Raw genomic sequence first — 11,214 nt, forward strand, 5'->3', positions numbered from 1 at the left:
AGCTGCCACTCGGGCTTTGGGACTCTAGATGGCCCCGGCTTCATCATCAGAGTAGGTACAGCCAACACATCAGCACTTGCTATGTACTTGGCTGGTGATGAGTCCTCTGCTGCCTTAGAGCTGCAGGACTTTGCCTCGGGACTGAGGCCACCATCACCCCATTGTACAGAGGAGGAAACTGAGAAGGTCATGGCTCGGACCTGGGTCTCGGCAACCAGGCAACACGGGGGCCGGGGAGGCGGTCAGTGTGGGTGGGAGCCACCCAGGCAGACTGCTCAGAGGAGGCACCAGAGCAGGCAGGACCAGCTCCAGGTCTGATGACAGTCACGCCGCGGGAGGGCGCAAAAGTCTGGCTGTGTGGCCAGGTCCTGCCACTCCCATTCTGCGACCACAAGCAAGATTCTTCCCTGAGTGTCAATGTCTTCTTGGGTAGAAGGTTGTCAGGGCCGAAGTGAGGAACAGTGATGATGTGTTAGGGCTTGTGACAGAGTAGGCCCCAAGGCGAGGGCCAGGCGAAGGGGACACCCAGGGACTGGGACTCAGGACACAGAAGCTAACTGTCCTGATGACCTCAGCCTGGCCCAAATGCTGCTGGGGTCAGAGGACAGGGCGCAGCTGAGGAGTGTCAGAACAGTGTCAGGGAAGCAGGTAGCCACCCCAGACATGGGACACAGGTGGGTGGAGGTGAGTAAGGCTGTGAGTGGAATCTTTGAGACCCAGCAAGACGCAAGCCACATCCAGCTCCTCCGTGACCTTAAAGGTTTTCCACCCTGGGCCCTGCCTAGGATGTGTCTGGGACAAAACCTATGGGGGTGGGTGGCATTGACCCACCACACGAGGACAGGTCTGGGTATTTCATTCTGCGAATGGCGGGCTGCTGAATCTCTTGAAGCCCAGTCCATCATCTGAAGCATGGATATCATACCGAGCTGAGCTGGGTGGGGCACTTCGTGGTCCCTACTGCCTGCATTTGCAGAGTCCTCTGCCTCTTTCTCCTCACCTCCAGGGGGCTCCTGCCTCCCCACCAAACTAACAGGGGCCGGAGGAGAGAAGGGCCCAGGGATGGGGACCGAGGAGTCCCTTCCAGTCTCCCCTCCACCTGCTCCATATCCTCCACCCCAAACACACATCCTTTATTCTCCAACAAAAATAACTCATCTTGGGTCCCCAAACACCACTGGCTGACACCCCTCCATCCTTTTGCTCATACTGTTCCCTCTACCGGGACTGCCCCCAACAGTTGTAAACTCCTAGAAGTTGTTCGAGGATGACAGTTGGGATGACACCTCTTCCATGAAGACTTCCTGTCCCCCCAGGAGCAAATCCGGTCACTGCTCACCTTGTCTGGCTCCGTCACGTTGGATTATGATCTGATTAAGATCATCTCCTCCTACACTTTGGACATTCCCCAGAGACAGAAGCCAGGGCTTCACTGCTGAAGGTGCCAAGAGGGAAAGGGACACTTTTTTCCTCGCATAAAAGCCACTGCCAAGCCATGTGCCGAGGGCTACATGGCCCTAGAGGGGGTGCCTTTTTCTAATTGGCACAGAGGATCAGGATGGCCCTGGTGATAAAAAAGGTCGGTCGAGGCGGGTCAGGAGGTTTGCACGATGGCTCTGCCCCTTCTCGGTGTGTGACCTTGGACGTGCCACTTCACCCCTCTGTACCTCAGTTTCCTCATCATAACCGAGGCTGCAGAGAACAGATGGGACAAGCCGGACAGGACAGGCGAAGCCCTGGGAAGGCATCTGGAGCAGAGGAAGCGTCCTCAGAGGTTGGCTGTGCTCGCTGCTGCCACCAAGTGGTCGGGGAAGGGGAGGCAAGGGAATCAGTGAGAGGGCCAGGCCAGGGGCCTGTAGCCGGCCACCAGATGGACAGAGAGGACTGGGCCAGTCAAGTCAGGTGGACCCAGGTTTGAATCTAACCCTGCAGATCACTGACTGAAGGGCAGGTGCCAAGTGCCTCTCTTAGATTATAACTCCTGCCTCACTGGGCCACGGTAAGGACAGTGAGATGAGGAATGACACACAGTAGGTGCTCGTTAAATGATTGCTCCTTTCCGCCCAAGATGGCAGCTGAGCTGCACAGCCAGGGTGGAACTGAGTCTGAGGCCTCAGAAGGCCTGTGCATCTCCCAGGCCTCCTGGGTATGGAAAGGTCCCGAAGATGAGGCAGGGCCCCAAGGCCCCTCAACGGTGCCTGCTGGCAGCACACCTCATCCTGTCTCTTGAACCAGAGGTCATCTGAGTGTCGCCTCCATCCCAATCAGAGCACTGCTTTACCCTAGGCCACCCAAACCCAAGGAAGAGGTTCTACTTTGGCCCCAGAATGCAAACAGCCAAAGGTAGCTGGAAACTAACTGCAAAATTTATTCCAGGGCTGCAGGGGCTGGGAGATTCGTAAGAGCACTTCTTGTTTGGGGCTGTGGGTCTCCGGCCTTGGCAGGGGCACACACTTCGGTGGGCAGGGGCAGGGGCTGAGACAGGGTAGTGGACGGCAGGGAGGCAGGGATGCCCAGTTATCTCCAACTGGGCAGGCTCAGCATAAGCTGCAATGGCAGGGTGAAAGCAGGAAAGGCAGTGGATGCCCAGCCCAGGGGCGGAGGGCAGCTGAGTCCTCTCCCTGGTGCCTGGCCCTGTAGAATGTCTTTCAGGACAAAGGGCAGGAGACCAGGGAGTTGAGGCCCAGCTTCAAGGGTTTGCAGCAAGGGACCCAACGGGACAGGGCCAATGAGGAAAGAGTTTGTCATCAGTGTCCCTGATCTGGAGAACCATACGCTCTCCCCAAGGTCCCCCATGTTCCCACCCACAGAGACTCTGAGCCCCCCACAGGGCATCATCCTGTTCACTGAGTGGTGTGTAGGGGGGGCGGGCAAGCCAGAGCTCTTCTCTGGACTGGAATGGGGGCTCAGAAATAGACCCAGCACCACCAATGGAGTACTTGGTATGAGGGTGTTTGGGAAGAAACCATGGGCTGTATTTGGTGCTAATCCCCAAACTCCAGCCTCAGTCCCCAAATCTGTCCCCTACCGCCCACATACACACCTTTTAAGGACTATCTAGATTAAGAAACAAAACAAAACAAAAACCTCTTGACTACAGCCTTGCAGATAAATACCAGCATGGGCTGGCCAAGTGTAGGTGGGGTTAGAATGTCGATTGCGTCAAACTTTTCTGGTTGGAGAGAGATAGAAAGATGATTGTAGCAAAATTCTTTTCAGATAATGTGTCAAAGTTCTCGCCTGCAGAAGTCAAATGGGGCAGAGGGCTAAGGAGGAAGTCTCTTTGTCCTCATCATTCTCCCAGTGTCCTCTAGGGCCTAACAGTCCCTGTTCAATTTTGCAAACTCAGTTATCCCTAGTTTACAAAACGGAGGACCTCCCTCCTGGTCCCTCTGAAGGGGATCTCCAGAGTTGATGCTCACTCAACCTCTTTCTGCTTCTGTATCCAGTAGAGGGGGAAGGGATGACCTCTGACCCAAGGGACATCAAGGTCCACCAGGGATTCCTGTACCTCCCCCCTGGACCTGTGCTCCGGACTCCAGGACAGACAGCTGGGAGCTGGGAGCAGGAAGAGGGGAAGGGGGTGGTTAGCAGCCACCTCCTTGGGGCACACTGACTGGCAGGCAAATGCCAGTGGCTAGTGAGGGCCACCCCGCCTCAGCCAGGCCCTGCCCGCCTGCACCCACTTCCCAAACACAGGGCTTCAGAGAGCTCAGGGGAGCAGCCTACACGATGGGGCTCCTGGGTCGGCATAATAAAATAAACCATCTAGAGGGCCGCGGGATGGCTGCAACCCCTCCCCCAGCCCGGGTCCCAGCCCCACCCAGCCCAGATCAAGTCTGCTTGGCCTGCAGCATCTCAATGAGCAGGTTGTTGCGGGGCATCTCGTTGCCCAGGTGCTTGTGGTACAGGTATTCCTTGGCCTGCATGCTCAGCGCCCTCACCTCCACCAGGCACAGCAGCAGCTGCTGGAACTTGTCCCCGCAGTGCGGGTAGTGGCACAGGGTGTAATCAAGCAGGGCGGCATTGGCCTTCTCCTGAGCGTCCTTCACCAGGCTGTGGTTATTCAGGAACTTCACATCTGCAAAGGGAGAGCTCGATCACCATCGCCCGCCCATCACCTCATCAGCCGTCACCAGTGTCACCAACGCGGCCCCCAGCGACCACGCAACCAACCGTCTCCCCGTCACCACCATATCGCCGTCACCACCACGGTCGAGGAACACGGCCACCATCATCAGTCACCAATACTGACATGTTTTCCCCAAACATGGCCACTGCGGCCGTCATCGAGCTCACCTCAACCATTCCTGTCGCCACCATCATCGCCATCACCTTCACCGCCACCATCGGCAGTCACCAACACCAACCTCCCTGTGGTTATCACGAACACAGCCACCAGCACCATCAACCATCCAACCGCAGTCACCTGTCCCCATCAGTACCGTCATCACCGCAGTGGTCCCAATGAACACCTCCATCATCACCAAGCCCGTCGCCAACCTCGCCATGTGTAACCCTGGCCATGTTTTTTAACCTCTCAGTCTGTAAAACGAGGGTGACAATAGTGCCTGCTTCACAAGATCGTCAAGAGAGTTCAGTGCTCAGAACAGTGTCCGGCACCTGTTAAGGCCCAATTTGTTACCATATATTTCACCACGGCCATGATTGACACCATCCCCATCCACACTGTCAAAACCATCCTGTCACCATCATCCCCACGGTGGTCACTATCAGCACCACCACCTGCCACAATCATCACTGTCCCCATCACCAGAAATGCACACTGTGAGTGGAAGGGCCCCTTCTCACAGCTGTGAGGCGCATGCACTGCTGTGGCCCCATTCTAGAGAGCGACACGCACTCCGACCAATCAAGAGGCTGCAGTACCACAAAGGGATTCTCCCATGAGGCCATGGGAGACTGTAGATGTTCACCACAGCAGTATTCGCGATGATGGGGAGGTGGCCTGGATGGCCATGTGGTAGCTGCATCCCCAGTGAGCAGATATAACACACAGAACAATGATGGGTCTTTAAAAGCGTGAGGCTGAGTGGGAAAAAAACAAAACAAAACAAAACAAAAAACAGATAAACCCAGAAAGAGGTCTAAAAGGCAAAGATCTCTACATAGTTAAAACGCTAGTACACGGAGCAGGCATGTTATGTAAGAGCAGGGACAAATGGGATCCGAGTCACACACAAAGGAGCAGTTGCCTATGGGAGGCAGAGCGGGGTGGGTGGCTCCATGTGAACCAATGATTCTTGGTGCCATGAACGGAGAAGCGTGATCAAAGCACCCTCTACACCCGAGGTCCGGTGAAGAGACAAAAAACAAAGTGTCTTTGGAGTGAGACAGATGGGGGTTCAAATCCCAGCCCACTGTGTAGGAGGCCTGTGCCTGCTCGCGTGTGACCGGAAAGACCTTCTTCCTCTCTGAAAGGGGCTGCACCCACCTTGCAGGGGCAAGACCATGGGTGCAGGGGCCGGTGCACGTGCCTGGCCCCCAGGGGTGCCCATAGAGGGTCAGCTTCTTGGCACATGAGTCTTCGTCCCAGCTTGCAAGCCTCAAGCTGGAGCTGAAGGATCTCCAGCTAGTGCCCTGCCTGGAGGCTGAGGGCCAGCAGGAAGCCACAGAACTGGTCCCCCATCCCCAAATCCCAGCCCGGCCTTGCCTGGGATTGTGGTGTAGGGTGGCCCAGAAAATGGCCATTGATTTGGGTCCCCTCCGCCCCCCTCGCCCCCAGCCCTGCTGCCGCAGGGGAGTCAGGAGCCCAGCATGTGCAGCCTGTGGTCCTTCTAATCCCTCTTAACACCCACTGCGCCAGGAAAGCTCGATGCTCCTGGCAACCCTGATCCCCAGCCGCCCCCGGTGCGCCTGCGGAGGCCAGTGATGTCCAAAGGCGGATTTAGGGAAACCCAAGCCGGGCCGGGGCGTGTAGCAGGACCTGGCCCCGACCTCCACCCTCACTCCCAGTGCCGCCTCCCTCCTTCCATAAGCCCAGATCATCTTCTTCCTCACCTCCATGGATCGCCATTAGCCCCTAAGGCACCTGGGCACCCATTAGAAAGAAGCCCCCCCTTCTCCACAGAAAGACAGCTTGATGAGGGGCAGGCAAGCTGATCTCAGCCCCTTCTGTCCCCTGCCTGGGTGCCTTCCTGCCGTGACCAAACTGCCCAACTGTACAGAGCAGCCCTGCTCCTTAGCCTGGTCGGCTCCGGACACACTCAAAGGTCATGGGAAGTCCCTGCCACCTAGCTCCATCCCTACCCCAACCTCTTTCCATACTCTCAATACCGTCCCCTCTACCTTCCCCACCACCCCCGCCCCACCCGCCACCATCCCTGGAGCTGGCCGTTCTCCTGACGTTATCTTCCGACAATTCCACGATGAGGAGGCTGAGGTCCAAGCAGGTGAGAGACGGCTCAAACACACAGCAGTAAAGGGGCAGAAGAACTGGGGGTGAGGGAAGCCTGGCCGGGATGCCGCAGCGGAGGCCGGAATGAGAGGGGGCTGGGGGCCCGAGCCTCGGCTTTACCCGGATTTACTGTTCTCTGCAGTACCAGACCAGGGACAGCGGGCAGAGTACAGGGGGTGGGCGCAGAACGGACGGTGCTCAGGGACAGCTCCCCTCCTAGCGGTCCCATGGGTCCCGCAGCTCTCTGCAGACCGGAGACCCCCACTGTCCCCACGAGGTGGGCTACAGGCCTGGGGGGCGAAGCACAGTCACGAGTTAAGCCCCAACAACCACAGTACAAGTGGACCCAGTTTCCTGGGCGCCGGCCAGACACCTTGCCTCCAGCTCTGTTAATCCCCGCAGGTACCCGGGGAGGCAGGGAGGAGCATACCCCGATGGGGAGTGCCTGGAACACACAACAGATGCCAGAGTTCAGGTGCAAACCCAGGTGTCTCTGGCTCCAAAGCTCTATGGGCAAGCAGGGGTGGGGTCAAGATCGGACATCGGTTCCTGGGAGACTGGACACCGTAACATTACATTTCATGCAATCCAGGAGTCCCACCCAAGGGCCCAACTTGGGGCCCTAGGTTTCGCCGGAGAGGCTACGCTGGACTCCAGACTCAATTTCATCTTCATCTTGGAGACCATCGTCAAGTCCCACCCCTTCCCCCAGCCTCTCTGTGAGCCTGCCTAAAGGCACTGTGCAAGACCGTGGGATAACAGATGTGACAGAGCCAACATCCCACAGACGCCGTGCCCTTCTTCCTTCAGACGCAGGGAGGGCTCACACAAACCTGGAGGTGCCCCCTTCCTGTGTCAGGGGTTCAAATCCCAGCTCCACCACCAGCTGGGTGAACTTAGGCAAGTCCCTTCCCCTCTCAGAGCCTCAGTTTCCTGTGATCTGAAAAATGGGGGTAAATCCATCTGTCAGGGCACCCAAGAACTGGATCCAATCTGTGCCCAGCGCTGGGCCTTGAGCCGTCACAGGTTGGAGATGGGCACCTTCAAGAAAAGCCTGCGTGCACCCCCAAGCCCGCTCCGCTCCCAGCAATCCCAGAGGTGGGAGATGGGAGGGGGCTGGGAGACAGCACCCCCCACCCCCACGCCCCCGAGAGCAGCCTGCTAGCTCTGCGGAGCTGGGGGCCCCCAGGTTCTCAGAAAAGCCCCCTTTTCACGGTTTAATTGAATATTTGAATAATCTTTTCATTCCAGCGAGGCATAAAGAATGTTGTCCCAATAGCGGTGACTCAGGCAGGCGCCCCCGCGCACAATGGCTCCTGGAGTGGGGCTGCTATTCAGGCCGCCTTTTGTTGGCGAGGAGCAGTGGGTAAATTGCAAACGCTTAAGGGAATGCTGCTGCCGCAGCCTCAATGGAAGTCAGGAAATCGAATGTTAGGTCAATCCATTAAGCTTCGATTAAGTCCTCTGCAGAACAATGCCAGCCGGGCCCATCTTCATAAACACCGTGATTGCCAGGAGAGAGGCACTAATTTTAATTAAACCTTCTTACCTGCCTCCCCGCCTGCCTGAGACGGCTATTTAGACACCAAATGGCACCCTTCTGCGGAGGCAGGCGAGAAGGAGGCGCTGAGTGGGCTGGAGGGCAGTCGGGTGGGTGGCTTAGGGTAGGGGGAGAGTGGGGAGACAGGCATCATAGGGGTTCAGGTTGTCCAGCCCAGGGAGGCACTGCCCCAAGGGTGACGCGTCCAGCATGCCAGCCGGAGGTCAACGGGCAAGCGGTTGTCCCTCTCTGGCCCCAGTTCCCTTGGGGACCCAGGTCATGAGAGGCGCTCCCTCCCACCTTCCAGACCCAGCAAATCTTCCCTCTCATCTTGCCCAAATTCGTCCACTTCAGCCCGGTCCCGGGTCTAGCCCCTCGCAGGGCTGTGGGCTGCCACCTGCCATCCTCTTCCCATGCTGCAGCTGGGAGCGCCTTGCTACGACACCAATCCGCCCATGCCGCTCCCTGCTGGAAATCCTTCCCAAGGGAAGGGGTAAGGTACTGGCCTGGCACAGCTCAGCAGCCCCCTCTCCACCCGCTCCCTGCCCCACGGCCACGCGGACTTTCAGGATTCCCCACACCTCTGCACAAGCTGTCCCTTCGGTCCGGAATGCCCTTGCTGCTGCTTGCTTTGTTTCACCCGGAACACTCCTACTCGTACCATAAGGCCCAACTCAGAGGCCCCTCCTCCAAGAAGCCTTCCCTGATATCCTAGGTGCGGTTGATTTCTCCTCTTTGGCTCAACCCTGATGACCCTGGACGGCCCAGGCTCTTCTCCTAAGCTGGAACCTATCAGCCGATGGTGTCCGTGGCTCACTTGACCTCCTCTCTCATTGCTCTCCCATGAGCCCAGGCAGGCCCAGGTGCCAGCGCCTTCTCCTGCCCTCACGGCCCCAACCTCACCGGGATTTCTGGCTGGCTAGGCCAGGCACTCCCCCACCACCCACCCACCTCAGTCCCCAAAGGCCAGGCACTGTACAAGACACAAAGCGTGCGATAGAGATGGAGACCGAGTCATTCATTCATTCATTCATTCATTCACTCTATTCATTAACTTGTTCATTTGCTCATTAACTTAATAATGGTGGTTATAATGTGTTGCAATACTAACACATATTCTGAGGTCCAGGCCGAGCACTGAGCACTTTGGGGAATTCTCTCATTAAATCCTCGTAGCAAGTTAAGGATTCTTATTACGGTCATTTTACGGATGTGGTAACAGAGGCCCAGAGAATGGAGTGACTTGCTCTAGGCCACACAGCCAGAGAGAGAGTCCAGATATAGAATCCAGGTGGCCCGTCCCTAGTCCCGATTCCCACTCGCTGCTCCACCCTGCCTGGCACGGGTGCACACCCGTGTGCATACGTGTGCACACACTCTCACTCCTCCGTCCTGCAGCCAAGCACTGAGCTCTCAGGCCCCGGCGACCTCCCCTGGGAAACAGGACGAAGGTCAGCATGAAGGGGGCAGGCACTCGTGGGCACGGCCCTCACTTGGCCCAGGAGAAGAGGGCTGGGCTCAGCCGTGCTGTCCTCTGCACGCTCCACAGGAGGACAAGTCCAACACTGATCACCTGGTAGAGGCCACAGCTGAGCTGGGGCTGCGCCTCATGTCCCCTGTACCTGGGGCTTTGGCGGGAAAAGAGCTGAGGGCCACAGGGCTTGGGCCTCAGGTCCCACCCAGGTAGTCTGTGAAGCCAAGACATTGTCCCTGTTCCGCAGGGGGTGCCCAAGGATAGGTGGAGCCCTAGCCAAGAGGCCTGGTGGCTGGCAGTCCACTCCCCACCCTCCCCTCCCCAGGGACCTCCCTGGAGGCCTCGTGACGGCAGTCTGGTCAAGAACTATCACCTCACAAACCACCCGGACTGCAACAGATCCCACACTGCAATTCCATGTGCCCAAACACCACGCAGCCCTCCAAAGCCCTCATGTCTCCACGTCTCCCCAGTCACTCCCCAATTACACACGGATTCTTCACTTACCGTGACACGTAAAAACCCACAAGCCTGTAAAAGTTCACAGTCTGCACATGTGTGAAAACAAAGATACAAACACAAAGGCACGAACACACGCCTGACGCCTGGATTCCCCACATCCCAACCACAGCCACCCACGGCTTCTGCTGAGCAGGTCCCAAGTCCAGCAGCTCTCAGACGAGACTGGCAGGAAGGAAGGGGCTCCTGCAGCGGGAGACAGCCTGGCCTGGGCCCCTGAAGCTCCTCTGCAGGCCTCAGGCCACGGCCCCTAACTGGTTGCCTAAGATTGGGCCCCCACCCCCCACCACGGCTGTCCCCTACCTACCACTGCAGCTGTGCGGATAAACCCTCCAGCTACCAGCCTGTTGAGTCAGAAGACCCGGCCCAGGCCCCCAGGCCCATGGCCACGGCCAGAGCACCGGGCTTCCCACGGTCAACACTTCACTAATCATGCCCTCCCAGCCCACTTCTTCCCCTCTGCTTCTGCCTCCCTCCACTCGAACCCTTGCCAGACTGTGGCTGTGATGCCATCTGCCACAAAGATGATGTCTCAGTCCTGCCCCCTCCTCAGGTGACAAGGCATTTGTGACCCTCTGTTCCAACCTCCCACCCCATCTATTCCTCCGCTAAAGGATTTATCCCCCCAGCAAACTTGTAGTATCCTCCAAGGCCCTGCTCAGATGTTCCTCCTCCAGGAAGCCCTCCAGGCAGTGGCCTTGCTCCCCACCCTGAGTTCCCCATCTCTCTGTCCCAGCCCTGATGGTGCTGGCAGGAGGACTCTCCCAGATTGGGAGACACCTGAGAGCAAGGGACACCTCCATGTTCATGTGTCACTAGGCACAGGGAGGGAGGGCACTGAAGATGGCTTTTCGGGTGAAGGGCAGGAGGTGGCCAGCCTGGCGAGGGCCCAGAAGAAGGGTGGAGACTGGACTGGCGCAGGCTGCGTGGGTCGGGAAGTCAGTGGGAGGGAGACACCAGAGCCTCGGGGAGCGGGGCGAGCCGGGGGCCTGGGCTCGCTCTCTGCCCGCTGCCGGCTGTGTTTCTGTTTTTAGCACTTGCTGCGATCTTCCAGGCTAAAACGTTTTACTAACCTGTCTACTAACATATGTATTTTACTAATCATTTTATGCTCATTGTCTTTCTCCCCAAGAGAAGCTCAGTTCCCTGAAGATAGAGATTTGGGTCTTGTTTGTATTCGCAGTATCTTGCACAGGGCACTTGCTCAGCAGATGTTTGAAGGATGGATGGATGGATGGATGGATGGATGGATGGATGGATGGA

The 11,214-nt window shown here is 57.6% G+C and overlaps 1 protein-coding gene across 1 annotated transcript in view; it reads right to left on the reverse strand.

Annotated features, from left to right (window-relative positions):
• Positions 1–2,345: 2,345 nt before the first annotated feature.
• NR5A1 (nuclear receptor subfamily 5 group A member 1) overlaps positions 2,346–11,214 on the reverse strand; it is a 23,041-nt gene continuing 14,172 nt past the window's right edge. Inside the window, exons 5-6 of the mRNA XM_039861457.1 lie at positions 8,259–8,325; positions 2,346–4,081 (exon numbers count right to left, since the gene is read on the reverse strand). Of these exons, the coding sequence (XP_039717391.1) occupies positions 3,834–4,081; positions 8,259–8,325 (315 nt within the window). The 3' untranslated portion in view covers positions 2,346–3,833. The remainder of the gene's footprint in view (positions 4,082–8,258; positions 8,326–11,214) is intronic.

Source organism: Pteropus medius, unplaced genomic scaffold, assembly GCF_902729225.1.
Source record: "Pteropus medius unplaced genomic scaffold, Ma_sr-lr_union100, whole genome shotgun sequence".
Taxonomy (NCBI): Eukaryota; Metazoa; Chordata; class Mammalia; order Chiroptera; family Pteropodidae; genus Pteropus; species Pteropus medius.